The sequence below is a fragment of the Tripterygium wilfordii genome, chromosome 16, assembly GCF_013401445.1.
Source record: "Tripterygium wilfordii isolate XIE 37 chromosome 16, ASM1340144v1, whole genome shotgun sequence".
Classification (NCBI taxonomy): domain Eukaryota; kingdom Viridiplantae; phylum Streptophyta; class Magnoliopsida; order Celastrales; family Celastraceae; genus Tripterygium; species Tripterygium wilfordii.
The window spans coordinates 1,001,709-1,029,022 of NC_052247.1; the positions used below are offsets into that span (position 1 = coordinate 1,001,709).

The following is a 27,314-nucleotide window of genomic DNA, read 5'->3' on the forward strand; positions in this document are numbered from 1 at the left end:
AGTAAAGCATCAATCATGAATGTTAAAATAGCAATCTGTCTTATTTACTTTTGTAGATCAACATGTGATCATTGCCATAATTTGTTTGAATTCATGACTTATTTTTTATTTTGCAGAGTTATGGTGGCAAATGATGAACTAGTGGCTACTTGTAGACTTGCTGCTTCATTGAGATGCCAAAAATTAGCCTTTCTTATGGTGGGCTTTTGTAATGTCCCTCAACTATCACAGGCTATCATATTCATCCCTAAGGCTGGAAAAATCTAATGCGGCATATCAAAAAATTTCCTATGCGAATTTTTTTGATAAAAATGAATGTTTTGTCCCAAACTATTATAAGTGTAACACTTCTCATCTCTCTACTATCTACTGGAAATGATATTTTGTCACTAATATTACAATGCCTTATAACTTGTATAAAAACTACATGTAAACATCTCTAAATGTCATAATAGTCCATTAACATACATCTCCGTGTTGTTTTTCTCATGTTATGAGACATGATGATATCAGGGATATAGTATACATACTATGAACAATTGACAAAAAAGTTACACTCATGGTAGTTTAGGAACAAAATGTTCAGTTTTGTCAAATATTGTCGTTGAATTTTTCTAATATGCCATGTAAGATGTCATCTCAAAAAAATTTTTGTTCTTAATTAACTCAGGGACGAACAGGGTATCAAAAAATGTTGGTCAAAAGTAAAACTCAACATATACTTTTTTTTTGAATAGGAAAACTCGAAATATGCTTAAAGGACGAGAAGTACTATTTTCAGTATTTTGCCGGAAATTGAAGTTTTACGTATAGTTGAAGAATGAAACCCTAAGAATGAAAAGTACTATTTGTCAGAAATTGAAGTTTTTAATAGGTGCGACGTTCTCGCATTTTGGTATGGAAGCAAAAGGATAAGATAATGGTATTGAGAATGTTGCAGGACCTTCTTGCCCTTGTTTTTAATTTAAACCCTAAAGGGATAATGAGAGATCGACTAATGGAACTCAGCATAAACAAAGAATTGAATTTCTACTTCATATATTTACAACATGGAGTTTCAAGAATCATGAACAATGGAATTTGGATACATTGACAACATTAAGGATTGAAACTACCTCTGTCATTTACCATAATAGTTGACACCAAAAGTTACATGAATAATACCACGTATATCAATAAATCTCTCTCTCAATGATACTTAAGCTAATAATCTGCCATTGAAATTTTCATCTTCATCCTCATTGTCCTCATCACTGTCAGCAAAATGTACATCATCATCATCACAGTTACTATCAGATTCATGTTCAGCTTCTCGTTCGGATGTTATACCAAGGGTATGGTATGAGCTCCAATCAGGAGGGAAGGTTTTCTGTAATGCTTCCGTTAGCAGGCCACCCGTCCTCTCGATCCTTCGTAAACACCTGGACCAGTGAACTGCAGTACCCATATCTACAGCGAACCCAGAGTCTACCATCTCTTTACAGATGGAAAGAACCCCGGAGTAGATGTATGATTCAGCAACAGTAGCCCTTGACAGCAAAGAAGTCATCAAGCAATGATATACAGCTCTGTCTGGCTTTAGACCAGCCACCTTCATCTCATTGAAACATCTTAAAGCTTTTTCCGGAAGAGACGCACGTGACCACCCATGTATCAGCGTAGTGTATGTTTTAACATTTGGTTTCACTCCACCGGATTTCATTTCTTCCACTGTTCTTGTTGCTCTCTGGAAAAAACAAAGAAATAATGCTAATTAATAAAGAGGTTCCCTAAATAAAATCGGTGCTGTCAATGGAAATAAGATGACTCAATTTAGTAACCCCAATAATTTTTAAGCACAGATATTCCAAGAAACCTAAAGATTCCACAGGTGAATCAGTCAATGGAACGAGATTCCATAGGCGAGCATGTGGCATAGTAGTAGACTTGCAGAGGTGCAGCCTAGAGAGGTCACATGTTTAGTTCTTGGAAACAATGTGTACACATATTTTGTGAAGGTAAGGTCTGTATACATCATGTCTGTTCCCAAACCGCCCACTGCGGGAGTCTTGTTTTAGGAGTTGTAATATATACATATTCCAGGAGAAAAAGAAATCAAAACAATACAAGCAACAAAATAAACTGATTGGCACTTACAAATGTAAGAAAACTGAAGAACCATTAATGAGATTCTTACAAACCATTGTAATTTCCACCACCTCTTGTCATTACAACTAATAAAGTAAAATCCATCTGGTAAAAAAGTAGCCCTTCATAGTTCTAATGAAAAAATAACAAATCAAATAATTCTCTATCAAAATAAGAGAAAGAAGAAAATTTTGATTGCATAAATAAATAACTGATGATATCCCAAGCAAACAAAAATTTGAAGCAATTGTTTTACGACTATAATATATATGATTTGTTGCTCTCCTTTCTCATATCAAGGCCTAAGAAATTAAAATTGTGAGATTCTCAAACATGCCCAGAATGCCCCAGATCTCATGTTAAGAATTTGTATAAATGTTGCAAGAAGGAAATAGACCAGTTCACTTAAAGCATACCAGCATGTCTCCAGCTTTACAACAAGCGTTTATAAAAGATGTGTAAGTATGGATATCAGGTTGAACTCCTCCTTTTTTCATTTGTTGCATCAGGTCAGCTGCCTCCCAAACATCACCCCTCCTGGCCCATCTGCATAAGAAGAGAGCAGAAAATTATAATCCCGAGCAAATAGGGCAGCGCAAGCAACAAATATCACAGACCAAGAAAAGCAGAGGAACCTTATCAGATAAAAAAAGGTTGGAAATATTCAAGTAGATACCACAACTAGATCCCTCAGAGTTCAGATAAAAGGAAAGGAATGTCAACAGGGGGAAGCAATCACTTAAAGAAAAAGAAAATCGCCAATGGTTCATACCCATCAATTAAAATATTATAAACAAAGGTGTTTCTTGGTATGTTCTGGGCACTCATTTCTTTTGTCACAGCTAAAGCACTTTGCATCCTTCCCGCCTTGCAGCATGCCTTTAGCAGGGCCTCATACGTGTACACATCAAGCTCTAAGCCGTCATTTCTCAATTTAGTGAAATACTCAAATGCTTTACCAGTATCACCCAATGATGCATAACCATGCATAATGGTCGTATATGTGTGTTCACTCGGACTTATTCCTGCATGTTCCATCTCATCCAATATTTTAACAGCCTTCTCCATCTGAAACCGACAAAAGACAAGTTGACTTACTTTGAATGTATGACAAAATCAAAACAAATAAAGGAAATTAGTACTGTAAGAGAGTGGAAATATTTGCAAAAGAAGTTAGCATCTACTATCAGACACAACTTCCCCGCTCCTGAACCCCCATCCAAGGCGAAAAGGGGGAAAAAAAAGAAGAAAAAAAAGAAGAAGGGCACTACAGTTTAGAAAAAGAATTATGATTATAAGAACTTTGAAATTCTCATACTTGGAAACAAAAGCAGAAAACATCCACCAAAAATTTGGATATTAAATTCACCAAGTGATTAATCATTAATCTAATCATATGATTTATGAATCTTAACATAATTTTCAAATATATACTTCCTTATATTTTAAGGTGTGGCTTACATTTCCAATAAACTCTGGAATTAGAAATATGGTCTGGCTTATATTTCCAGTGAATTCCGCAAATTTACCTGACGCTTCTCGACAAGACCAAGAATCAAAGCATTGAAAGTGTGGACAGTTGGAATGCATCCACTCTGTCTCATCACATTGAAGGTCTCCAATGCCTTGCCCATGTCACCAGCTCTTGCATATCCATGTATGATAGGTAAAAATGAACGTGAAGTAGGCCTTTGCCTCTCCTTCTGCATACACTTGACAGTCTGGATGGCACGATCCATGTTGCCCATACCGCAAAATGCTTTAATTATGTTATTATAGAGAATCACATCAGGCTTCAAACCATCTTTTACAAGATCTTCAAAAATAGTGAATGCATTCGTCCAATCTTTCAACTTGCAAAATCCATTGATCAACATGGAGTATGTCTTCACGTTATGCTTATTTCCATTCAACTTCATCATATTGCTAACCTCTAAGGCCTTGGTGACTTTACCAATCTGAAAATATAAGCACAAAATTTGTTCATTTGATATACAATAAAAAAAAAAATTTAAGGAACATCTTTGGGGCCTCTACCACCTCTCATATGCTTCTTGGTGGCAACTCTAAACAAATTCTAACTTTTTAAAACCCCAACTCTCAACGTCTATCTTGCTTCAAAACCGAAGGTCGCAGCATACAAATTGCAAATAAAAATAATCTCCAACTGTAATTAGGTTTTTTGCTATCCCACAACCCATTCAAACTTTGCTCAGCTGCACAAAAGATCTGGGACACCTTTATTTCCCACTAAATCCTTCTAATTAAATGGGTGAAAACTTCTATATACTGTAATGGTAGACACTACCTCACCGAGTCACCATGGACTATGGAGCGTTGAAATTGTTCCTCGGTTGCTCCTCGCAACATGTATATTATGGAATTAGTGGTTACCGAGAAAGAACAGAGTTTTTGAGGGCTCCATAGCATATAGATAAAATATGATGCTAAAGATGTTTTTTTCCTTGGATCTTGGCTTCGCTGCCCAGTCATTAACAACTCAAAATGTAAATTCAGCCCCTTTTTTAAAAAAATTTAATGACACTTCATTTATGATTTCCTTATTGTGTATGATACTAGGCTTTGTGTTTGTTTCCCCCTTTTCATCGGTACTCTACTCTGTACATCTTAATTTTGTTTAGTCAAACTCTTTCTTGGCTCAATATTTTTCTAAACAGACAAAGAAATTTATACTAATTCCGTATCAAACACTTCCTAAGATAGTTGTGGCTAATCTACCAAAGAAAAAAAGACCAATGTATGTGTGTCAGTGTGTGTGTGTGTGTGTGTGTGTGTGTGTGTGTGTGTGTGTATTTTACAGGAACCAAGTATCATGGTGTATAATTGCCAAATATATCGTAAGGCAAGAAAAGCTTTTCGAGGATAGAAAAAGAATGCAGCAACAAAATATTGAGAATCAATGTACTGAAATAAATAGAAGCTTTACCTTAGTGTATAAATTGATAAGACATCCGTAAGTAAATACTGTAGGCGTAAATCCACATTCCTATCAAATTAAACCGAATGTTAGCATAAAGGACAATAAGTAAGACAATTCATATTGCTAATCTCATAGCATATAATTGAAAATCAAAATGTAACAATCTGAATAGACAACATCAGGAAGACAGAAGTCAAAGTCAATGAGCTTTATGAATAATTTTAGAAGCTCAATTCCTCATAGTAAACAAGAAAATATACACCAAATATATTAAGTGTCACCCATGCACCTCAAACATTACCACCACAAGGTTACTAAAGTGCATTCCAACTTATCCTAGTAGAATATAAAAAAGAAAATTTGGACACCTCAGGCCACACAACACATAAAGCCTCCAATAAGTAAACCATAAAGTGAAGGATATAGAAACATACATAGCAAAGTATTGAATCAATCTGCTTCCTTATCTTAAAATCCTCATTCACAAACTACGTACATTTTTTAGCCTAATCAATCCAAAGGGTGTAGTACCATCCACCATAGCCAAGAATCTTCACTAAACTTAACATAATAAATATGCTAATTAGAAACAAGAATCACAATGTTGAGATTGTTTCTAGTCTGTCTAAAAAAAAAAAAAAGAATCTTCAAATCCATCTCAGAGGCTTTGCCCTGCTTCTTTGCTTCCACTTACCATGGGAAGACAATTGCATAACAGGAACAAGTGAAATGAAAACAGACAGTAATACAATTATCTCCAAAAGAACTGAATCTGAGCAGATAAAAGATCCCCAAATATAATCTGCCATTAATCACAACTAATATATAAATGACCTTACAGAAGACAAACTTCATTACATAATTATTTACCTTGAGCCTTTCAAACACAATCAGACATTTCTCTTCATTGCCAATCATAGTATAACCATCCATCATGGTGTGATATATGTCAATAGGAGCATCTATACCTTCTTCTTCCATCTCTCTCACCAATGCTTCAGCTTGATCCATATTGCATGCTTGACTGCAATTGATAGAAACAGAACATGGTTGATAAGAATAGATGAAGGATGTACTCATTTAGTGCACACATATTAGTTAGTCAGTGAAAGAGAAACAAACGGAAAAATATATGCGGCAGAAAAGCTTTATATCTAGAACCATCCATTGATCTATACATTGACTGTGTCTGCTTTTTAGATTTTGTGCATAGATTGCTGATTCAATAATTTATAGGATACTTTCCCGAAATGAAGTTGAGAAACATGAGGTGCTTTGAGAACATTGAAATCCTAGTGAAAAATTTCAAAAGAAAGATGTTTGGAACTTCGTCCTTTCACCTAAATAGTGAAGGCGTAACCTCACAACTTGGCCAAGTCTTTCACTTAATGTTCAACTTTGCTGATGTTTCAATATTCCCATATAATTATAGATACAGATTCAGAAGATAAAACAGAAAATAAGATTGAAGTGACAATAAAACTCACCAGTAAGCATAAATTATACTTCCATAAATGATCGCATTTAATGTTGACTGCCTCTCTTTCGCCTCCTCAAACCACCGATATGCAGCTCTTCAAGAAGAATGGAACACAACATTAGATTCCAGAGAACATGGTTTCTTATCCATGTCATTCATAAAACTAATGCAATATCCTAGCTTTAAATGAAGAAGTCCACAAAGAATTAAAAGCATGCAGTGAAATGATTGTGCCTCGGCCACCTAAACACGCATCAATGCAAAAAAAAAAAAAAAGGATCCATTTTCATCGGGAAAACTACGTTCGGGCCTACCAAAGCATTTGTAAAATAGAATTATGGTACTTATGACAATATCTCAGGTGTGGTAAAAGCCAAGGGACCAACCATTTTAGAGAGTTATCAGAAAGTCTCTCAAGTAAAACATACATGAAACAAGTGTTGCCTGACAACATAGTTTGATAAGTGGTCAGGCCATATCAGATTGTTCAAACGCTTTCAGACAACTGCTCAAAATAGACATTCATTCAAAGACCAACAGATAACTGTTCAATTGGTAGGAAACAAAAATACAGCATTTGAAAACAAGTGCAAGTTGGAACATCTAACAATTGTCGGAAAATAAAGTTCCTCCTTACTTGAGAGAATTAGCACAAAATATGCCTGGTGAGCATTGACCCAAATTAAAATTTTAAAATACCTGACATAAAGTTTCTAAACAGATCTGGAGGAGGAGAAAGAGAGATTTAACTATCAAGACCAAAAAGTCTGTTACATCCAAAGGCAAATTTTCATCAAGAATCTCACTCTCTTAATGCTGACATATTTTCTTTCATGCAGAGATAAAATATTTACTTTCAACCAGGATTTTGACAGCGAAAGTTTGGACATAGAAAATTTCATTTACTTCATCAGAGGACCCAGCATTTGAGTAAGAAGTAAACTCAGGGGAGGTCAAACCAAAAGTTCATCCAGTAAAGACTGACAATCAAATGATAAATCCAGTACTACAACTACATAAAAAATGTAATAATAATTGAAGGAAAAGAGACTTACTCCGCATTACCCATTTTGGCAAATCCCCCCACAAGTATACTATAAGTTACCAAGCTCATTTCAATGTGCTCTTCCTTCATTTTCCTGACACAGGATAACGCTTCTTCCATGTCTCTACCAACTGCATAAGCGTGAATAAGGCTGCATGAAATAAACTACTTTAATGTTCAAAACAAGACAGTCCCATATACAACCCTTAAAACAACAAGGAAAATATACAACCCTTAAAACAACAAGGAAAATTTGAGCAGCACTTGAACCATTAAGGAACCAATCATCCAGTCCATTAAATAATAAATACCATATATACTCGTGATTTTGTCAGTCATTTCTGTTCTTATTAAAGAGATGAGAAAATAGTGCACTTAAAAGTTAAAACATTTAAAATAAAGATAAATTCATTAATGGGTGTATGTACTTTCCATATTCTGTTTCAGATCGAAGTTCTCCATGTCACTGAAAAATAATTGAAAAGCAAAACTGATGAGACCATAAACTGCACCCAAGACATATTACTTGCATAACATGTATCCATCACATCTTTGATAATGAGTAAATCCCACCTAGAACATTAAGATAATCCACATTAAGGAACATAAATAACTCAGGTTCTAACATATTTTATCAGAAATTTACTTTGTGTAAACATGAGAGTTTGGCTCTATTCCCCTTGCCCGCATGCTCTCAAAAGTTTGGCGTGCACGATGCATATCTCCTCTTCTTGCATAATAAGTCACCATCAACCCAAATTCTCTTCTGGAAGGCTAATGAAAACAAGAAAAAGTGAAAATGCATGTATGAAAAAAAAGGCTTCGACACAAAATAGGAAAGGCCAAACCACTAATTCGGAAGTAATAATCAAGAATATATTAAATCAACAAGAAAAATAAAGATAATTTGCAACTGGGATCGGGCACCAGAAAATTGAACATTTGAACAATAAAAAAATTGCTTGGAGAATCCAAGATTCTTTGCTACATATTTGCATACCCATTAACTGACGAAACAATGGTGAGCCGACATTCATGCATTTGTACTCCAGGAGAGATGAAAATTAATAAAAAACAATGTAAGCTAGAGGAGAGCAAACGCATATTCAAATAGACGAGTAGTCTAATACACTCTTTTTTTACCATTACATACTAAAGTCAAGAATGCTTCGGCTCAGGGAGTAAGACCAGAAATAAAAAAAATAAAAATAAATCTGCAACATGGATATCACTCACCATGGAACAAATCATATTCGCTTGAAGACAATCAAAGAGCAACTATTTGAAGCTGTTTCTAACATGAAAGGGATATTGTTTCCTAATAATCTCTTTCGAATAGATCTGTTGTTGAATACTCAGAGTTTGTGATTTGATTTCATTTGGCTCCAATAAAGCTTCTTGGCTAGAAATGTCATTTATTTCAGTGGAAGTTCACGATGGCTTGGAAATTCGCCATGCAGACAAAGTTGCAGGGCCCAACGGATTGATTTTTCATTTTCTCAAAGAGCATGGGAGATTGTCAAAGGTGGCATTCTGAATGTGTTTCATGGTTTACTTAGATGACGAGTTTTTCGAGAGCTTGAATTCTGAGCTCATCACTTCATTCCTAATAAAAGGGAAACAGAAAAAGTCTCGGCTGTCTTAGAGTGTAGCCTGTAAAAAAGTTGCCAATGCGTTGAATTTCAGTATCAAGGGGATACAATGGGCCTCTTGATTGCCCAAATGAGTTAGTGGACAATCATATCAAGAATAACACGAAAAGGCTGATATGTAAGTTGCAGTGACTGAAGGCTATTCATCACATCAATGGATACTCAAATGTTAAAAATTGAAACACTATTTCAAATGCATAGTCAACACAGAAATAATTCACAAACCAATGATGTGAAATTCCTATTACCTTCTTGATACTTTCGAAAGCAGTAACAACCTTTTGCCAATTATCTGGCTCAGTCTCCAGTACCTGCCGGAACACCTTCCTCGAATGGTCTCTTTCCTCATGCCACTTTGACGGATGCTCTACACGATCGTCTCCCTCAACCCACCGCATCCTCTCCTCCGTCTTTTCCTTTAACCGCCTTCCATCATCCAGCTTCACCGTCAGTACCCTACCATGGAACTCCACCCCATCAAACTCAACGGCGTTCATCGCCGATTTCTCAGCCGTTGCCCCATCATATATCACAAACCCAAAACCTACATTCCTCTCAGTATCGTTGTGCCCTTTGATCAGGATTACATTCTTTATGGGCCCATATTGTCGAAAAAACTCGGTCACCTCATGTTTCTTTATCCAGGTAGGTAAATTCCCCACAAAGATTTTGCCCACTTGCCGGAATTCGGTTTCTGGTACTTCATTTTCCTCAATTTCACTTTCATCGCTCTCTTCCTCCTGTATATTTATTTCTAGGGTTTGAATTTGCGGCGGCGGTGGTGGTGGTGGTGGTGGCGGAGGGTTAAGCTTGCTGGAGAGTCGTAATCTGGCGGATAGCGAGATGTCATTCTTGGTGGGAGGAGGGGAGGGAGCGTAGGAGGTGTTAACTAGATTCTTCAGAGGATTTTTCAGAGTTTTGGAGACCGAGGAAAGAGAAGTAGAGCTAGCGGATTTGTCGTTGCTGTTGCTATTCTTGGGTTCTGGCTGCAGTGTTGGTCGTCGTGGTTGCGGCGGCGGTGCTCCTCGAGAGAAGGCTAGTGAAGTGGTGGACGTGGAGGTGCTGTTTTCGCGGTTTTTACCGGCGAAAGCGACGGCAGTACAAGGGTAGTGAGGGGTGGACAGACTGAAAACATCCATTATCCGTTGGCCATGGAGATATTTTCGAAATTTCGGTACTTATAAATCGCAGTATCCAGCTTACGGGCTAAGTTAAAAGAGTGGGCCTACAACGAAATAGCCCAACTTAATAACAAACAGAAGCCCGGGCCTGGACAGCTCCTATTGGGCCACATTAATATTCAGGGTCCATTTGGGAGACCCAAAAATGATTGGTTTGAGCCCAAATCTTTGTGGCCCTGTATGGAGGCTCCAAAAGGTTTCCCTGCAAAGTAATACTAATACCCTTTGGTAAAGATAAAATCCATCTAGCTGCCTGGTAAACCTCGCACGGGCTGAGTAAGAGTTCATCTTGCAAATTGTAATAATGAAAATATCCATGAAACTTGAACTCACAACCTCTCACTTACACTAAGAGTTATTGCGATCAAATTTCTCATTTCAACCAACGACTCATTGTTCTCCGAAGTAATACTCTCTTGATAAATTACTCCACTTGGGTCATATTTGATTTGCAAATGATGCAATTAGAAGAAAGATGGAAGTTAATTCCAATCTTGAGAGGAAGGAAGAAGAATATATGAAAAGGGAAATTATATGATAAGAACATAAACATAACAATTACATAAGGATAACTCAGAGAACAAAACCAATAGCATATATCAATGAAATTAGCATTCTTCAACCAAAGAATGTCAAAAATAAACTACAGCAAATATTAAGAAAGAATCCCTACATTGTTTTTGTTCTCTTTAAAGAAAGGAAGGAAAAAAATAACTCAGAACCTTCGTCCACCGGGAATACCAGCTCCACGGCCATAGGGGAGCAACCGTAGCCTGTGGCTCAACCTCAACAAGCCTAGGAACGTCAGACATCCCAAGAGCAGCAAGCATGTCAAGGGTCTCTTGATCAACCTTGATTTCATCAGTCTTGATAGCTGAAACATCAGGGACAAAGTCCAAGCGACGCTCACGCTCCTCTTCCTGCAGTTTCAGTGAGATGCCCCTGACTGGACCCTTCTGAATTCGCTTCATCAGGTGGGTTGAGAATCCAGCAATCTTGTTGCGAAGCCGCTTTGAGGGGATGATGGCAACCTCTTCCATGATCTTCTTGTTAGTATGGAAGTCCGAGGTCATTCGAGAGTAATACCTCTCAATCACCTGACGAGAAGACTTCTTCACAGTCTTGGTGCGAACACGACCCCATCTCCTGGAAGCAAATGTAGTTGAAACTTGAAAGAATTCTGCAACCAAGCATTAGACATGGACTTTCCCAAGAGCAAGCGATGAAATAAGATGCTTCATAAGATTCGTGAGAGAATTCACAAGAAAACACATAAGAGTAAAGCTTATGAATTGAAGACTGGCCACTTCTTCTGTATCAAAGCAACTTCGACAAATAAACTAAACAATTCCCCGAATACAAACCATCTTATCTCTTTAGAATTTTCAAGAGTCTGAGAAAATGGAATGTTTTAAGACAAGATAACCAAGCCAACAACAATGCACATTTGGATCAGATCATGCATAACGTGAACACCATGGTAGTTGAGAAGAATAACATATCCTCAATATCCCTAATCTTTCAAACTCCGATTTGTAAGGAAAAAAAAATAAAGCCAAACAGGAAAGCACGAAATCTAATGCCTCACAAAACCACATGCAATACGAATTGTCAACTATATCACCAAATTCCTTAGCTCAATCTCTTTTGCAAATGAGTTATTGGTTGAGTGGCAATGACTTTGCATGTCCCTGACTGAGGTCATGGGTTCTAGTCTCACCTCCTCCGAATATTTATAAGGAGTTGTGTGAGCTTAGTCTGCCCCTGAGTGGGCTTGATAGTATGTCCCTACTTGCGTGTGGCCTGTTGACACCTGTACTTTCATAGGTTTGATATGGTGGTGTGTCGTATTTGTACTTGTATAAAAAAAACAATGATGAAATCAAGCACAGAAAAAAATAACGGTAACAACATATTTAGGTAAGAAGTAGTACAATCACGATAATATAAGACTACAACATTTACTTTTCTTTATCTTTCCCGTAGACAACATTTTCTAAGGAAACAAAAAAAAAACGTCTTGAAACATACCGTGGATAGGCAAAGAGAACGAGCGGCGGATAATAAGAGAATGAAAAACCAGCGAGCATGTGGTAGAAACTCAGAGAAGTTAGAGCAACTCCAATAGGCTCTTGAAAAACGATTTTTGTAGCACTATGTATACGAGTTTGAATTGTTACTTTACTACAATGGGACAAAAATGACTCTTATATGGTTCTTGAGACTTTGTACATATTTGATATTCAAGGATCTATTGAATTCCATATTTAGACCCACATAACCAATAAACACAAGACATGTTGCAAACTCTCCCTCATTTTTTCTCTCTCCACTCTACTTTTCATATTAAAGCCATTTTTTAAACCAAATGTATGAGCAAAAATTGTCTTTCAAGTGTTCGTAGTTTTTTACCATTGTATGATGGACACTTGAGAATTTGATGATGCATCAACACCGAGACAATATGGAGTACTTGAAGCACAAACATCATTGGAGATGCTCTTAGGGTTTCAAATTTTCCATAGCAACATGTATCCGGTGCCGACGAAACCATTTTTTTATCAAACGAACCAATAAAACTCGATCACGTCAACAGTATATAAAATAGCTAATTTGTTTTTAAGGGAGAAAAGAAATTTAATATTAAACATTTGGTTTTTTTTTTTGGTGACCAAGAACAATTCCAACTAAATTCTATGGGGTTTATCAGTCTTACAAATCGCCCATGTGTCCATATGCCCATCTGCCTAGTTTTCAAAACTTCAAGGGGAGAAGTCAGATACAAAATGAAACTGCAAAAGGTCAAAACTTAGAGCACAAGTCACAACACACTACAACAATAGACAGTAGCGGCATTTTTTTTTTTTTATCTTAATGTTAACAAGTGATATATATATAATCCAAAAAAAATTTCAAGCTCCCCCGGACCCCCAAACTAAGTTCCGCCCCTAATGTCCAATGTTGATCCCGCCTCTGCTAATAACCGCTTTTAAAACGAAGGAGTCTTGCTTTCGACTCCAAAATAAAGTAAATTTCGTTGGAGTCACCACCATGGATCAAAAACTCTATAATTGTCTGGTGCACAAAGAACAGGTAAACTAAAAACCGAGTTTACGAATAGTATAAAATTACATTATCCAATTGCTATCCTAACCTCCCAATGCAACCTTATAGGATCAAGCCTCAAGCATCAGTACACAAGCATTCTTGACAATAACCATAAATAAGAAGCCTCAAATGTCAAAAGGAGATTGATTGTATTTCCCATACCAAAAATTATCATGATACCACAAAAAAGAATATTATAATGTGTGAATGCTAAGATAGTATACAAGATTCCACTACCCTAATTTCAATTTCACCTATTTCTTTCAAAGAACAGAAAAAATTAAAAACACCCTAGTACTTTAAATTTTGCTTCACAAACCACCTAATTATGTCAGCTAAAAGAACTATAAGAACATTGCTATACAAATGGGATTTCAACTGCAGCCTACTACCTCTATACACAAAGTATGCGAACTATTTACATGGGGTGAAAGCTGAACTCCTGATAGTCCGACGGAACTCCTTGATTCTGATAGTCCGACGGAACTCCTTGATTTGGCTGTTGCAGCTGTGGAGACAAATGTTGGAACTGCTGAAACTGAGCCAGCTGAAGTCCATCATTTGATGTAGGGACCCAGTTTTGTTCAGCAGATGGAGGAACCCAATTTTGATCGGCAGGCTGAGAAGCCGAGTTCTCGACTGTGGTGATATCGTGAATGCTCGTTCTTTTCCTCTCTTTCTTGACCGAACTCTGGCGGAGGAAATACTTTTGGGCATGGCTAGCTACTTGAGTTGGTGTCCTTGTCACAACCACATTCCTTGAAATGCTTCTCCAATCTCCCTTGCCAAATTTTTTAAGCCCAATTAGAAACAACCTGCCAAAACATACAGGAAACATCAGCTTCACATATAGATAAAGACTAAAGCGTTGAGTGTTCTCATGAACAATGCCAGATAACATTCTACAACTATATGAGTTATATTATGGATGACAACAGTCAAGAATTTATAGAATGGAATGTCAGTAAGAATCACCATTAAAGAAGCATCGTACAAAAAGCAACACTAAGATTCAGAATTCTCCCACATTTGCATAATTACACATCATATGAAGAAGTGTAAACAAAGGATTTTAAAAAATTCTAACCACCAGAAACTACAACCAGACCACGCTCAAAATCTTAAATGGAAATAGGATCCCCAATACAGAGCACCATTTTCTCGGAATCCAAACACAAAAACTATGAAATGAAAACAAAAGCCCAAGTACAGAGCATCATCCTCATGAAAACCAATCTCACTAGTTATTCACAGTGGTCTAATATGTTCATCTTTGTAGTCAGAGTATGAACCCATTCATCATAGGTCAATGCAGCTCCTTATCATATCCTCCAATATTTCCTCTTATTGATCACTTCTGCTTTCGGTTCCACATTCGTACAATATCAACAAGAAAGCAATTATCCGAACTATAGCTGGGGTCCTAGGATGCAGCCATCAAAAATTGGCGTAAAAAGGAATCTGATGCCTAAAATGGGTGACATTGACTAGAAGAATAAAATTCTAAAAGCAATTCTCCGACCAACAATTCTTGAAGGCCCAATAGAAAATGGATTGGCATTATATCTTCTATCCATATCATGTATTAAATAAATTTTTTTCATACCGTTTATTGAAAAGGAAAATTCTTCGCGGAACAATGGCCAAGAAACAATTGAGCTAATTTTGAAAGCACAAGCTAAGTGATCACAGGGGAACCAAGTCTCATAATTCTGCTATGATAGAAAAGGAAAAGAAATGCCATATAAGGAACTTGGGTACTTTGTGAGTCTGAAAACAAATGAGTTGTAGATGATTGCACTTCAACAGTCAATCAAATGGTTCTACCGACTCTAATAAACAGTTTAGCAATTTGATTCTTCTTGGAAACATAAAAGCCTTTGGATGCAAACTTGAGAAATGAATACGGTAAAGCTTTTGCGATAGTGAAAGTGTGAAAAAATATCAGATTAAATTGGAGAATATTATCAACGAATATGGATTTAAGAAACCACTTTTTCTGAATTAGCCAAAAGGAAACCCAAAATCTCACAGTTTGACCTTGAAACCTCAAATTCCCAGCTACCAGCAATGTCAACAGTACAAGAGGCCCAAAATCAATCTCCCCAAATCAAGGAAAGAAAAACCCTATTCTCAATCCTACCTAAATTCAATATATTTAAAATTCCAAGAATACCAAGAACCCAAACTCAGTACAGTACCTCCACCTCAAGAACCCACAAAAATAAACGAAATCCTCATTGGGGTTTTTCAAAAATCAAAACCATAATCCAAGAACTTCAAATATTCACAAGACGAAAAATGATGAAAAATGGATACAGCAACAGATAAACAAGCACAAACAATGAAAATAACCACAAAAAATAAACATACTTGTGTTCCTCCTCCGTCCAAGGCGTGCCTTTCTTCCTTTCCCCTTCTTTCGGTTTTGGTAATCCAAACGATATCTGATGCTCGGGCTGCCAATTCTCCAACTCGTCCGAGTCATCAGCGTAACTCGGTAAATCGACATTCCCCGAATCAATCTGCAATACGTCATGTACCAAATCCTCATAGTGCTCCATCACTTCCTGACAAGTCTTCCCAGGGACATGAGCGGCGATCTTTTGCCACCGATCAGGCAACTCTTCAGGATACATGACCAGAGCTTGCTCAAACAGCTTGTCCTCAAACCGAGTCCACTGAGTCGGTGGCGGCGGCGTAGGCATCATCGTGTACACGGTGAATGTTGTTCGATAAACTCTGTGCCTCTCTCTTTCTCTTTGTTTCTTGACTCACTTCCGCGGAGATTTCCTTCAAACGAGTTCGGTGGGAGATTCAAGGAGAGTAACTTATATATACACGCATACATACGCGTTTTGGATATTGGAAGGGTATTTTGGGTAGTTCGTTAAAAATGAAGAGGAGTTGGAATTCAACACGTTTTTGCTTTAATTGGTTTTGAGAGAGCTGTTTAGTGTACACCTGAGGGCCAACTCTTTTGTTATTTTTCTGTTATTTCTAAATTTAATAAATTCAATAGTTTTAAATTAGATCAATTTCCACCCTAATGAGATGTCTTAATCTTAGCCCTTGGATGAAATATAAAACAATCCTATGGTCAATAACTTCTCTCTAATATTAGTGGTATAAAATTGTAAATGAGTCGAGTTATCTTTAGACCTAAGTCTCACTTGGCTAAATGGCAACAACCCATCAATTAAGGTGGTTAGGAATCAACTTGTTTCTGGCGAAACTAAATATTCGAGTCTCAAGCCAAAAGGTTGGGCAAATGTCGCGAATGTGCGAATCATCGAGTAAACGTGAGCAGTGCTCTAAATCTCACATCTCCATGTGAGGATGTGGAATTCATCATATATGAAAGTCAAATCTCCTAATTTATTGAATATGTGTTCTTGATCAAATAATTCATGAGCACAAATTCATGCATTCCTGAAGAAGTGGAAAATATTCATTTGGTTTAAAGATGAGTGGGCTATTTAATTTTCATATCCCAAATGTGTTTTTTATGTGAATGTGATTTTTGCATCTATGTATAGTTCGTTCTGGGATATTTCTATGGGCAATTGAAACCTCATCTCACGAATTTATTTCAGGAAATATTTTCATCTCCCCTATTGTTAGAACCCAAAATCTCTTTAATTTAGGAGAGTGAGTACCCAGCTTATGAGGTCTAGTTGATTACTCATTTTTCCAAGTTAAAAAGTTATGGGTTCTATTAACAGGAGACGAAATTATTTACTTAAATAAATCCATGAGAAGAGTGAATATTCGTTGTGGTATCCTAGAGCAGACAAAATCACATGGACAATTCCATATTGTCAAAAGAAAAATCTCTTGGTTATGTGGATTTGGATATCATGTTTAAATCCAATACCCTATTTGCAACTTGAGTCTTTGGCTCTTAGGGAAAATCCATGGACGGGCGTGATTACTGGCTACCGGAGTCAAAAGAAGACAAAAGGATGGGGTGTGAAGTGAAGAAGAAATGAAGTGTGAAGTTCGTGATGTCGGCAACCGCCTGTAGGAGGTTGACGTTTTGCTCGCACAGCTGTAACTCTAATCAAGAAAACTTTTTCTTTCTAGAAAGTGCTAATTCGTCCTTGGAAGTTTTGAAAACAAAATCAGATTTTGCCTACGTGGCATGTCAAGATGTTGCCGCGTGTATTCCATTTGGGTGAAAACTTTTTGGCAAAAGCAACCCAACAAAGTTTTGGATAAGATGCAAATTATGCAATGACACGTCATTAAATTATTTATTTCTTTTTTTTTTTATAAAAATTGTATATTCCTAGGCTGACTGGTTCCTTCCTTTTCTTGGTGGACTGGACTGTTTGTTACTTTGTTTCTTAATTTCTTACAAGTAATCCAAAACTCAAGTTGGGTGGGCCGCTGGTGGCCCAACAGTCACTGGTTTGGATACAAAACTTAGAATTTTTTTTCGGAAAATTTTATTTGCACACACTAAAACTACTAAGTTTCACTTAAATTTTTTTTGTTTACATATATATTCATACTTAGAATGACATATAAACCCTTTACTATAAATGGATATTTAATAAATTTACATTTTGAATTTAAAACTACTAAATTTACGCATCAATTCTATAAAAAGATAAAATTTTACATGTCAAGACACTTGCAAATCAATATCGATTTTATTGGAAAAGTGTTGAAGGTAGATGATGATGGCTTACAACAGAACATTAAAAAATTATTCATTCTCAGGCATTAGTAGATCTGGTTTTGATGCTCCTAGATAAGATACTCATAGAAGTTGTCCAATCCTTGATGAGATCCTCATAAAAGTCATCCAATTCTTCTTCTTGCGAGTGACCTCGGAAGTCTCATTGACCCTTTACCCCCCTAGTTTCCGTCCACTGTATTGGCTTCCATTAAATCTGTAGCATCATAGGGTTCAATACCCAATTTTGCACAGGGGGCAAGTTGTTTCTCAACATTTGCAGTTCAATGACCAATCAATACCCCTAAAAAAAGAAAATTTGGAATAGAAAAGAAATTAAGCAAACAAACATTGTCGATTGAAACCGACACTCCGAGATTTGTGTTTGTTTTTGCGATTCAATTCTACAACTACAGAGTAAAAGATCGGTCAAGAATTCCCTTCATTTTTTTGAGCAATCGTCTTGATAATGTGTAGATTGGTAAGAAAGGGTGGGGTTGAATTAGAGTATAGAGAGATAATGTGTGTGTAAACTGAACAATAAAAATTTTAATATTTTACAAAATTAAGGGTATATTCGTCTTTTTACTATCCTTTTATGTGTAAACTTATAATTTTTGGTGTAAAGTTATCCTGTTCAAAAAGTGATGTAAAGATAGTAAATTAGTGATGTGTAGATAAAATTTCTCTTTTTTTTCTTTTGTAATTAGTTTTTGTTAATGTGACTTGAATCTCTTGATTAGAAAAAGAATATGTGCATGGATTTGGTTTGAAAGATCGTCAGGTGAGAAAAATTCTGTATGTGCAGATCTTAAAGTTCATGTTTAGGCTCATATCAAATATAAACTTGTACGATATCGTTTTCGGTTAAATTTTTTTTTTATTTGAAAGGAAAGGGAATTTTAGTAGCATTCACTTGATTCTTTCTTCAGAATCCCTTGGCCTTTTGCTTTTACTTCCAGAAAGCTTGTATGGGCCTATCACTTCCCGGCCCATAAATTTAGTGGGCCTGGATATCACCTTTTATTTGGCATTTCTTTTGAAATAAAAAATAAAAGGAGAAAATTCCCAACAGCTCAGGCCATTGGCCCAATAATAATTCGGATTTGGCGGTCCCTTGAAATGGGCCCTTCAAAAAGCCCAGGAAAAAAGACGCAAGTAAATACTGTAAATTCAGTCAAGACTTTTTCAGTAATTAATGGAAACAATCAAGGGCAATCCTGGAAAACTAGCCCCACCTCCATTATTGCTTCTCCCAAGAAGAGGGAGAAGGTGTCTTGCAGAGAAGGAAACAACTAGAAAAAGCTTCTTTCTCTGATTTGAGATATATAATTATTTAATTAATTTATAAATATATTCGGAGGGACCGAAGAGGTTTCTCTTTCACAATTCACAAACGCAAACGATCGATCGGCTTTTTATGTGTTGATTTGCTTTTGAATCGATCGGATAATCTCCGTTTCTCAGAGTGTCAGAGAGAAGAGGAAGAAGATGGTGGCTGCAAATAGGGAAATGGCGGTGTACTGCTTTGATACTCTTGTCGCTCACTACAACAGTGAGGAGGCTCCACCTCCGGCCTTCGATGAAGGCCAACAGTAATCTATCTTCCTATTTCTTTATATGTGTATGTATGCATGGGCGTATGTTGGTGTCTGGACTGATTTTTGTGTGCATTTGTGTATTTGTGCTTTCAACCGGTGTCGGCAGCCAGGGAGATGTGATAAATTTTCTGATTGTGTAGTTTTGCTGAGCGATCGTGTTTTTTTTGTTCTGTTTCTGTTTGGGGGTTTCCGTGGATTACTTTTTCTGGTTTTGAATGATATGGAGCTGTGTTGCCGCTGCCTTTGGTGTATGTGTTTGGGCTTTGATTATACCTGGACTAATGTGTTCTTGGTGTCATAATTACTTTCCTTTGAGAAGGTCAGGAAGTCGTTTGTTTTCCCTGTTCATTGTTTTCCATTCAAATTGTTGCTGTTAATTTGGATTTTGGAATACATCTCATTCTTGGAAAGCCGCAATCTATATTCCTTAGCATGTTTTTACTGTTTCAGATGTTTGAGGCTGTGGATCATGTTATGTTAGCCTTCTAATTTTAGTTGTCCCTGTTTTTTGTGTTATATCCTTAAATCAAGTTGTTAATTTATTTGATAGTAATGTAGTTAAGGTGTATAAATATGCTATAGAATTATAGCTGAAATTGAACTTGTTGCACATATTACATGATGCTGGAATCTGATGTAAGAGTTCCTCTTGCTTTCTGCTCCCTGGGCTTTTCACATACACACTAAAATTCTTGCTTTTCACTAGTATTGCTAGAAAAAAATGACATGGTTCTTGAGTTTCTATTTTGAACTTCCTACAGCTCTGAGGGAGGTGTCTAGTTTTGCACATTTTGGCAAAACATTGGGTGTTTTGGATCCTAGTGACTCACTTGCATCATCTAATAGGAAATTTTACATTGCAGAATGATGTTTTTCATGTCAGTTTAAAACATCAGAATCTTTCATGATACGTAGTTAAACTCATCCTTCCTTGAGGATACTGCATAAGCCTCTTCTCAATGACTCAATGGGCTTTTGCCATCCTAATTTGATTGTTTGTATGTTTAATTAATGATAGTTGCTTCAGTGTTGCTTCTTGTTACCAGTGTTGTGAAACTCAAGAAATTATTAGTGTGATCTTAAATATACTTATACATGTCTTCAAGTTGTGCTATCGGGTATAACTTTACCATCTTTACCATTGGGTATGTGCTTGTGGCTTGCTTTTGTTTGATTTAGAATGCCTAGTGTTTGTCTTGCTCATTTCGTGTTTTTATTTACTTGCATTACTTCAACTTCAATATTCCAATCGTTCTTTCAGGATGCAGATGTTGTTTATAATGAAGTTTCCATCATTTACGTGGCTTCTTGATTGTTTATTTCCTTTAATGTTTTAGCATTTTGTTTTTTGATGGCATTCAATTACTTATAAACAGGCATTTTAGTGTCTGAAATAATTCTATAGAGTTTTTTTGCTTCCTCTTTATGTTAATTAAGAACTTCACTTGGAAAGAAACATTGTAGCTCTATACTATACTTGGTACTATAATGCCATGATATCTTTTGATTCAAATTAGTTTGGTTTCAGCCCATTGTTTGTCACTTGGAAGAAAGTGGTCAATGGTGGGGAGCCTCGTTTACGTGGGTGCATCGGAACTTTGGAAGCCCGTTGCTTAATTAACGGCTTCAAGGACTATGCTTTAACAAGGTTATTTCATAATACCTTTCTCAATTGAATATGGGCAATTGGGCATTATATTCTATGTTTGTTCTGGTTATTAACCCCTCTCTGTGTGTGTTGGTTCTTGTGAATGCATCCTTTCCTTTCATGTATTTTAACCTGCAAGGCTTCGATGTATTAATTTATGTATTTTATTTGTATGCTTATTTCATCTACATGCTATTTGCAGCGCTTTGAGGGACCGCAGATTCCCCCCTATACAAGCTAAGGAATTGCCTTCTTTAGAATGTACAGTTTCAGTGTTGACTGATTATGAAACTGCTAATAACTACCTTGATTGGGAGGTATGTGAGTATGTCCCCTGTCACTTCTTGATAGTTCTGGCACTTTGGGTATATGGGTGACTGCATATAGTTTCATTGTTTTTCTTAGCTGATTGTTATAGCTTGTGGTTCTCTATTATGCCCTTGGCCCTGTGTAAGTAATGAAATTGTTTTAAAGATTGAGCATTCTGTGTTAGGATTTCCCAGAACGACAGATCTCTTGAGAAGTGATATTGCTGTTTGTTACTCTTTACATTGATGAGAAAGTTGCTTGATGGTAATTCCAGTGACAGATGTTTTCCTTGACCTACACTGTCGATACATCCGCTTCATTTTCTTAATTGAAATACATATATAGTGGTTTGACGGTCTTGGAACCTTAGTTATTAGGTCTGCATGATATTTACTTCTTGTTAAATACTGTAGAGATTTATTATTAAGTTCAATATGCTACTTTATGTTCTTCGTAAAGTAAACCAGGTGCAATTTAGTACATATGCTCACTTGTTTGCCTATTTTAGTTTGTGATTTTGGTAAATACTTGTTGCAGGTTGGAAAGCATGGAATAATTATTGAATTTACTGATCCTGACTATAATACTAGGCGAAGCGCTACATATTTGCCTGAGGTGGCTGCACATGAAGGTAACAAAATTTCTTTCATTGGCCATGAAGCATTTTTTTAACCACTTGCCAAGACAGTAGCTCCTTAGTTTCGCAACATACCCTCCTTCTCCGTTACCATTCTTTAATGTTGCACTTTATAAAGAATAATTCAGCAACATTAAAGAAATCACCATGTACCTCTTAAGGCAATAGAAGCCAGCTGACATGTTCATTGTTCTTGCATAATGCCATCTGTTGGACAGCTTAGTCTCCCTCTTAAGTTGTGGTTTTTGGTTTGTCAGGTTGGACTAAGCTGGAGGCCATCGACTCCCTGATGCGTAAAGCTGGGTACAATGGTGCCATCACCGAGTCACTCCGGAAGCGTATAAAGCTGACCAGCTACCAAAGTACAATATTTACCATGAGTTATAGTGACTACATCAATTATGTCAAGGCAACCAGGGGTACAGCCCCGACTATTCATGGAGCTAAGCCCATTGGCCATTGATTGTTCCAAGCAGTTTTTGCCATGTTGGCTGGACTGTTTGGCCTAAACAAAAGAGTTATTTCAAACACCTATTGGGTTGGAATCATTTCTTTTAATCCACCCAAGTTTCAATCATTTCAGTAACCTGTTTATATCATTCTTCAATTTCATTTGATTTTGGAGAAGGTAAGTGTCTGTCATCCTTGAATCTAAGTTTATCTGTGTTTTTCATGTGTATTGTCAATGTTTTGGCAGCTTTGGTTAAAGCTGTCCTGTTGTAAAATTACTTCAAATTATCCCAGGGCGTTTTTATATCTCTAATGTTGTCTTCTATTTCTAGTTGCATATATTAATCTTTCTGGTTGATCAAGTTCATCTATCATTGTATAATGGTATACTTCCTTCTTAGGTAGAAGGGTGTAGCCTATTTGAACCTAGTTGGTGAATTTTTCCGAGACCAAATCGTATAAACTCAAGAGATTCGAGTTCGATTCTTGTTGAAGCTACACTTTTGTGGCCATGCACTAAGTTTGACCCAATTTATCCTGTTGTCAATTCTTTTATGAGTTTTGATTCATATTGAATGTTAGTATGATTATCAATAGTGTCGTCTTTCGGTTAAAAAAATGTACCTAGTATCTCACGACTCGTGCATCACCCCATAACATGTATCAACATACATGCTTTTTAAATATTAAGCACATGGAATATGAAGCTACTACATGACCTAAGAAAATTTAACATTTTCAATACCTTTGCGTATAGACAAAGCATTAGTATGTGTTATCATTTGATTGATCAATTTCTCCATATATACAGAGCCCTAAAAATGGCTGAAAACAAGAAAGACCAGAGCCACGCTCTAACATGTGGGTCCAGATCAAATCAAAAACTTGCCGTCGATCGAGTCATTCTCGACCCTCCGATCGTCGCACTCCACTCTGCTTTACGTGCTCTCTCCCCTCGCACTTGTACTTCTCCTTAGACCCGCTCCATCTGACTTGGCACCAAGCGGATCCCCCACTCGCGTCGCGAATCGACCCGGTTGTCGCCGTAGTGGGCCACTAAGTAATCGTAGCCGGCGGCGCGTGCGGTTTCGAGTATAACCCACTCGCAGTAGAAATATACTGCGCGAGGACCCGCGCGTGGGAGCGCATCCCTGGACATATTCAAGTACTCCACTTCATCAATTTGGGCATCTGTAGCGGTTGATTCGACGAGAATGTTCGTGGTGGAGAAAAGTAGTGGTGTAATGTACTGGTTCGATAATTGTACCAGGAATTGGTGTGGACCCTGCAATCTACACTGCAGTGATGGCAATCTCTACTGTTGTTGTATTGAATTTGTGAATGGTCGATTGATTTTGGTGGGTATGATTTTGGTGGGTATTGTTGGAGAAGACGAGAATTTGAAGAGAATGAAGGTGTGGGAGGTTTATGGCGAGTGTATGGAGAAACTGAGAAAGATTGGAGAGATTAAGGAGGAGATGATGATTGATTCAGGCGAGAATTTCAAGGTGGGTATGATGATAACGGGGGATTTTGTGTTGATGGATAGGTTGGTGTTTGGGTATTCCAATGTTGGTTTGACAGATTTGCAGAGAGCATTGACCACCATGTCTGTGAAACTACATCCTCTGCATTGATTCCTTATTGGCCTTCTATCATGTTTGAATATTTCTTTCCAGTGGAAGAGAGATTGAGTTTTTTTTATTCTATTAATATATTCACCGTAGGATTTATTGGATAGGGACCGTTGGATGCCCACTTCCCTAACACTTCAGGCCTTAAAAACCATGCTGAGGCCCACTATCAAAAGGCCTCCTTTGAGATCACTTGTGGGCTCAAAGGTATAAAAAAGTAGGCCTACTATATGGGCCTTTTTTACAAACATGCCCAACTTCATGTAAAAAGGTGCGTATCAAGAGCAGCAGTTTGGCTCAAGCTCCTCACAAAAATCCAAGAGTCGCTCCACTCACTCAGCTAATTAAACTGAGATCTGAGGGGCTAACTAAAGGCCCGGCTCGAATTGGCTTTCTTTGATGGGTCTTGAACTCAAGCAGATTGGACTTGCCATACTTGACCTAGAATCCATAAGTGCTTGGCTGTGAAAGAAAAAAGAAGAAGCCAACTTGTATGAATCTTAAAACCTATGGCTCGCAATGAAGAATGAATAGGAATATCTGTACCAGTAGAAAAATCAGAACCCTGTTATTCCAAATCTCAACTTGCTAGTCCAGATTGTTTTTACCAGACAAAACAAGGGTGAAACCTAAAATGCATGACCACTAGCAATGTTCAAGGATTCCCTTTGTCAACCAAACTATTTAAGCTTCAAACAAACTAAAAGGCAGACATGGCTACAAACACCATAGCATCATAAAGAAACAACGGTACCATCTAGCTATCAATACAATAGCTCTCCCATGCACATGGAAGTAAAGCTCAGGTACACTCATTGGATTGTTTAGTAGAGATCACCTTCCTTGTGGGTGTGAATCTCACAGTCTGATGTAGGGTATGAGACACAAGTCAGAATATACCCATTCCCCATCTGGTTTTCGTCTAAGAATGATCCATCAGACTGATCCACTGATCCTGTAACAATTTTCCCGGCACAAGTAGAGCAGGCTCCTGCCCTGCATGAGTACGGCATATCCACACCTGCCTTTTCAGCTGAGTCAAGGATGTATTCATCATCAGGTGCATCAAATACACTTTCTTCACCGTCTGGTCCAACGAGTTTCACTTTGTAAACTGCCATTGCAGAGACTCTGAAGGAGGAAGAGTACTTCAAGCCAAATGCTTTTGATACACTCTTTACCGAACCCAACGAACATGGGTTCTTAATTAGGGCACAGGATTTGCTCAGGCTTGGACCTTTTGATCTTTTGCTTAGGGGTGGTGCTTTGAGAAAGCAAGATTTTGGAATTGTCATGGTTGACATCTTCACACCTGAACAAAAATGAGAAAACTTTTCATCACAAAAGTACACAATTGTTAGCCCCCATCACCAACCAACGAAAAACAAAAGGCTTTCAAAGGTACATTCGGTTCATTCCCTAGAGCACCATAATCATAGACCCATCAAATCAATGTTTGATTTATAATTTGATAAATAATGTAGAGTAATGCAAAGCAGGATACAGTCAAAAAAGTTAGTGTGGAACAGAAGTTCAAAACATTACCACAATTATGTCTGGATAGTGGTGAGACAAGAAAAAAAAATGCCAACCAATGAACCAGACCAGACAGTTGTAATACATTTTTGGAGGGGGAAGCAGAAGCTTAGAAAAGTGTTACACTTAAAGAAACGAGAGAGGGAGAGAGATTTCGTTGTGGTTCCATTTGATTTCACTATGACAACTAGGCCAACAATGGAGTCAAACAATCATGTTAATGATGCACAGTTGAACCAGTAGTTGGTCAAGTACAAACAAGCCATAAAAAAGAAGAAACTTTACAAAGCGCCAATATTAGCTTTTTCAAATGAAGGCAAACCGCATTACGAAAAACACTTCACGAATGAAACTGAACATGACCATATCAAAGATGAATTGGAACACCAAAGAAAACCCAAAACTCCTCATTATCATACAGGACCAAAAAAAACAGAATATGCAGCAACATTCCTCTTCTTCTCTCGGTTTTTTTTAATTGAATAGAAAACAAATTTCACCGAACGAGCACCAAGAAGGTGCCGCGAAAAATGTTAAAACATATTATGATATTTCATATATCTAAACATTCCATGAGAGCCATTATGCAGAGAAAAAAAAAAATCACATATTGATATCCTGAACCATTTTGTAAGCAGTTCTCTCATGCAAGTCACGACATAGTGCTGATAAATTACGAGAATAACACTATCTATGAATATAATCCTAGACAACATCCCTAATCACAATACACATGATACACGACACTTTGATCATGGACTAGCAAATAATGGGACAATCTTATGAAAATTAAATATAAGGAACAATCCAGTAAGAATACAACAAAATAGAGAAAACCCAGAAATAATCACATAAACCAGAGCCTGACGATCGAGAAAAAAAAAAGCAAGATTATTTTCCCCGGTCAAACGAACCCCACAAATCACAATTACTTCAAACCAGAATGAAAAAAAAAAAAAAAGAATAAATAAATCAATGATCGAAGGAAGAACATATAAGGATCAATATTACTACGAGAGCAAGAAGACTTACAGCGAGACAGAGATTGAGAGAGACAACTGGAAGCAAAAGGTGGTGTTGGTGAGCGGAGACACCAATGAGTGTTGAGGCTTGAGAGGGTAAGTACGGACTGAGGTGGCCTTCTGGTATTGGAAAGTGACGCTTGCTTTGTAAATTACAATTCTGCACTATAAAATTACGAAAAAATCCTCAACACAAAGGCCCACTGGACTACCGGACCACTTCGGCCCACAAAAGCCTGCCAGTGGCCCAGTACTGGTG

General features: G+C 37.2%; 4 protein-coding genes and 2 pseudogenes across 5 annotated transcripts; 2 read left to right on the forward strand and 4 right to left on the reverse strand.

Moving 5' to 3' along the window:
- Positions 1 to 1,004: 1,004 nt before the first annotated feature.
- On the reverse strand, positions 1,005 to 10,389 carry LOC119980290 (pentatricopeptide repeat-containing protein At5g04810, chloroplastic). The gene is made up of 10 exons (XM_038822927.1): positions 9,494 to 10,389; positions 8,240 to 8,367; positions 7,604 to 7,744; positions 6,556 to 6,642; positions 5,939 to 6,092; positions 5,075 to 5,134; positions 3,657 to 4,085; positions 2,900 to 3,195; positions 2,544 to 2,673; positions 1,005 to 1,726 (listed from the first exon to the last, which is right to left on the reverse strand). Exons 1-10 carry the CDS (start codon positions 10,382 to 10,384, stop codon positions 1,199 to 1,201), a joined length of 2,844 nt encoding a protein of 947 aa, XP_038678855.1. The 5' UTR covers positions 10,385 to 10,389; the 3' UTR covers positions 1,005 to 1,198.
- Positions 10,390 to 11,141: 752 nt separating this feature from the next.
- Positions 11,142 to 13,709, reverse strand: LOC119981233 (annotated as a pseudogene).
- Positions 13,665 to 16,347, reverse strand: LOC119981175 (transcription factor DIVARICATA). Its single transcript, XM_038824225.1, has 2 exons — positions 15,908 to 16,347; positions 13,665 to 14,349 (listed from the first exon to the last, which is right to left on the reverse strand). Exons 1-2 carry the CDS (start codon positions 16,243 to 16,245, stop codon positions 13,953 to 13,955), a joined length of 735 nt encoding a protein of 244 aa, XP_038680153.1. The 5' UTR covers positions 16,246 to 16,347; the 3' UTR covers positions 13,665 to 13,952.
- A 3,116-nt stretch (positions 16,348 to 19,463) lies between these two features.
- Positions 19,464 to 23,176, forward strand: LOC119980212 (uncharacterized protein At2g38710-like). Its single transcript, XM_038822826.1, has 5 exons — positions 19,464 to 19,813; positions 21,348 to 21,467; positions 21,670 to 21,784; positions 22,314 to 22,407; positions 22,671 to 23,176. Exons 1-5 carry the CDS (start codon positions 19,710 to 19,712, stop codon positions 22,874 to 22,876), a joined length of 639 nt encoding a protein of 212 aa, XP_038678754.1. The 5' UTR covers positions 19,464 to 19,709; the 3' UTR covers positions 22,877 to 23,176.
- Positions 23,177 to 23,564: 388 nt separating this feature from the next.
- Positions 23,565 to 24,666, forward strand: LOC119981234 (annotated as a pseudogene).
- A 362-nt stretch (positions 24,667 to 25,028) lies between these two features.
- LOC119981025 (ferredoxin, root R-B1-like) lies at positions 25,029 to 27,196 on the reverse strand. 2 transcript variants are annotated; one of them, XM_038823975.1, is made up of 2 exons: positions 27,066 to 27,196; positions 25,029 to 25,809 (listed from the first exon to the last, which is right to left on the reverse strand). In XM_038823975.1, the coding sequence occupies exon 2, from the start codon at positions 25,799 to 25,801 to the stop codon at positions 25,322 to 25,324; it is 480 nt and encodes a 159-aa protein (XP_038679903.1). In that variant the 5' UTR covers positions 25,802 to 25,809; positions 27,066 to 27,196; the 3' UTR covers positions 25,029 to 25,321. The 2 variants fall into 2 exon arrangements, with proteins under 2 accessions (XP_038679903.1, XP_038679904.1); XM_038823976.1 differs by having other exon boundaries at positions 25,029 to 25,828; positions 27,066 to 27,177.
- Between the last annotated feature and the right edge of the window lie 118 nt (positions 27,197 to 27,314).

What these genes read in the sequence shown, in the direction of transcription:
- LOC119980290 (XM_038822927.1), bottom strand. Translation starts at nt 10,384, where the DNA reads ATGGATGTTTTCAGTCTGTCCACCCCTCACTACCCTTGTACTGCCGTC. An exon ending in TTATCAATTTATACACTAAG is followed by an intron (nt 4,086 to 5,074) that starts GTAAAGCTTCTA and finishes TTATATTTTCAG; the next exon opens with ATTGGTAAAGTCACCAAGGC. An exon ending in GTAAAGCTGGAGACATGCTG is followed by an intron (nt 1,727 to 2,543) that starts GTATGCTTTAAG and finishes TGTTTTTTCCAG; the next exon opens with AGAGCAACAAGAACAGTGGA.
- LOC119981175 (XM_038824225.1), bottom strand. Translation starts at nt 16,245, where the DNA reads ATGATGCCTACGCCGCCGCCACCGACTCAGTGGACTCGGTTTGAGGAC. An exon ending in TGGACGGAGGAGGAACACAA is followed by an intron (nt 14,350 to 15,907) that starts GTATGTTTATTT and finishes ATGTTTTGGCAG; the next exon opens with GTTGTTTCTAATTGGGCTTA.
- LOC119980212 (XM_038822826.1), top strand. Translation starts at nt 19,710, where the DNA reads ATGGTGGCTGCAAATAGGGAAATGGCGGTGTACTGCTTTGATACTCTT. An exon ending in GCCTTCGATGAAGGCCAACA is followed by an intron (nt 19,814 to 21,347) that starts GTAATCTATCTT and finishes GTTTGGTTTCAG; the next exon opens with CCCATTGTTTGTCACTTGGA. An exon ending in AAGGACTATGCTTTAACAAG is followed by an intron (nt 21,468 to 21,669) that starts GTTATTTCATAA and finishes TGCTATTTGCAG; the next exon opens with CGCTTTGAGGGACCGCAGAT.
- LOC119981025 (XM_038823975.1), bottom strand. Translation starts at nt 25,801, where the DNA reads ATGTCAACCATGACAATTCCAAAATCTTGCTTTCTCAAAGCACCACCC.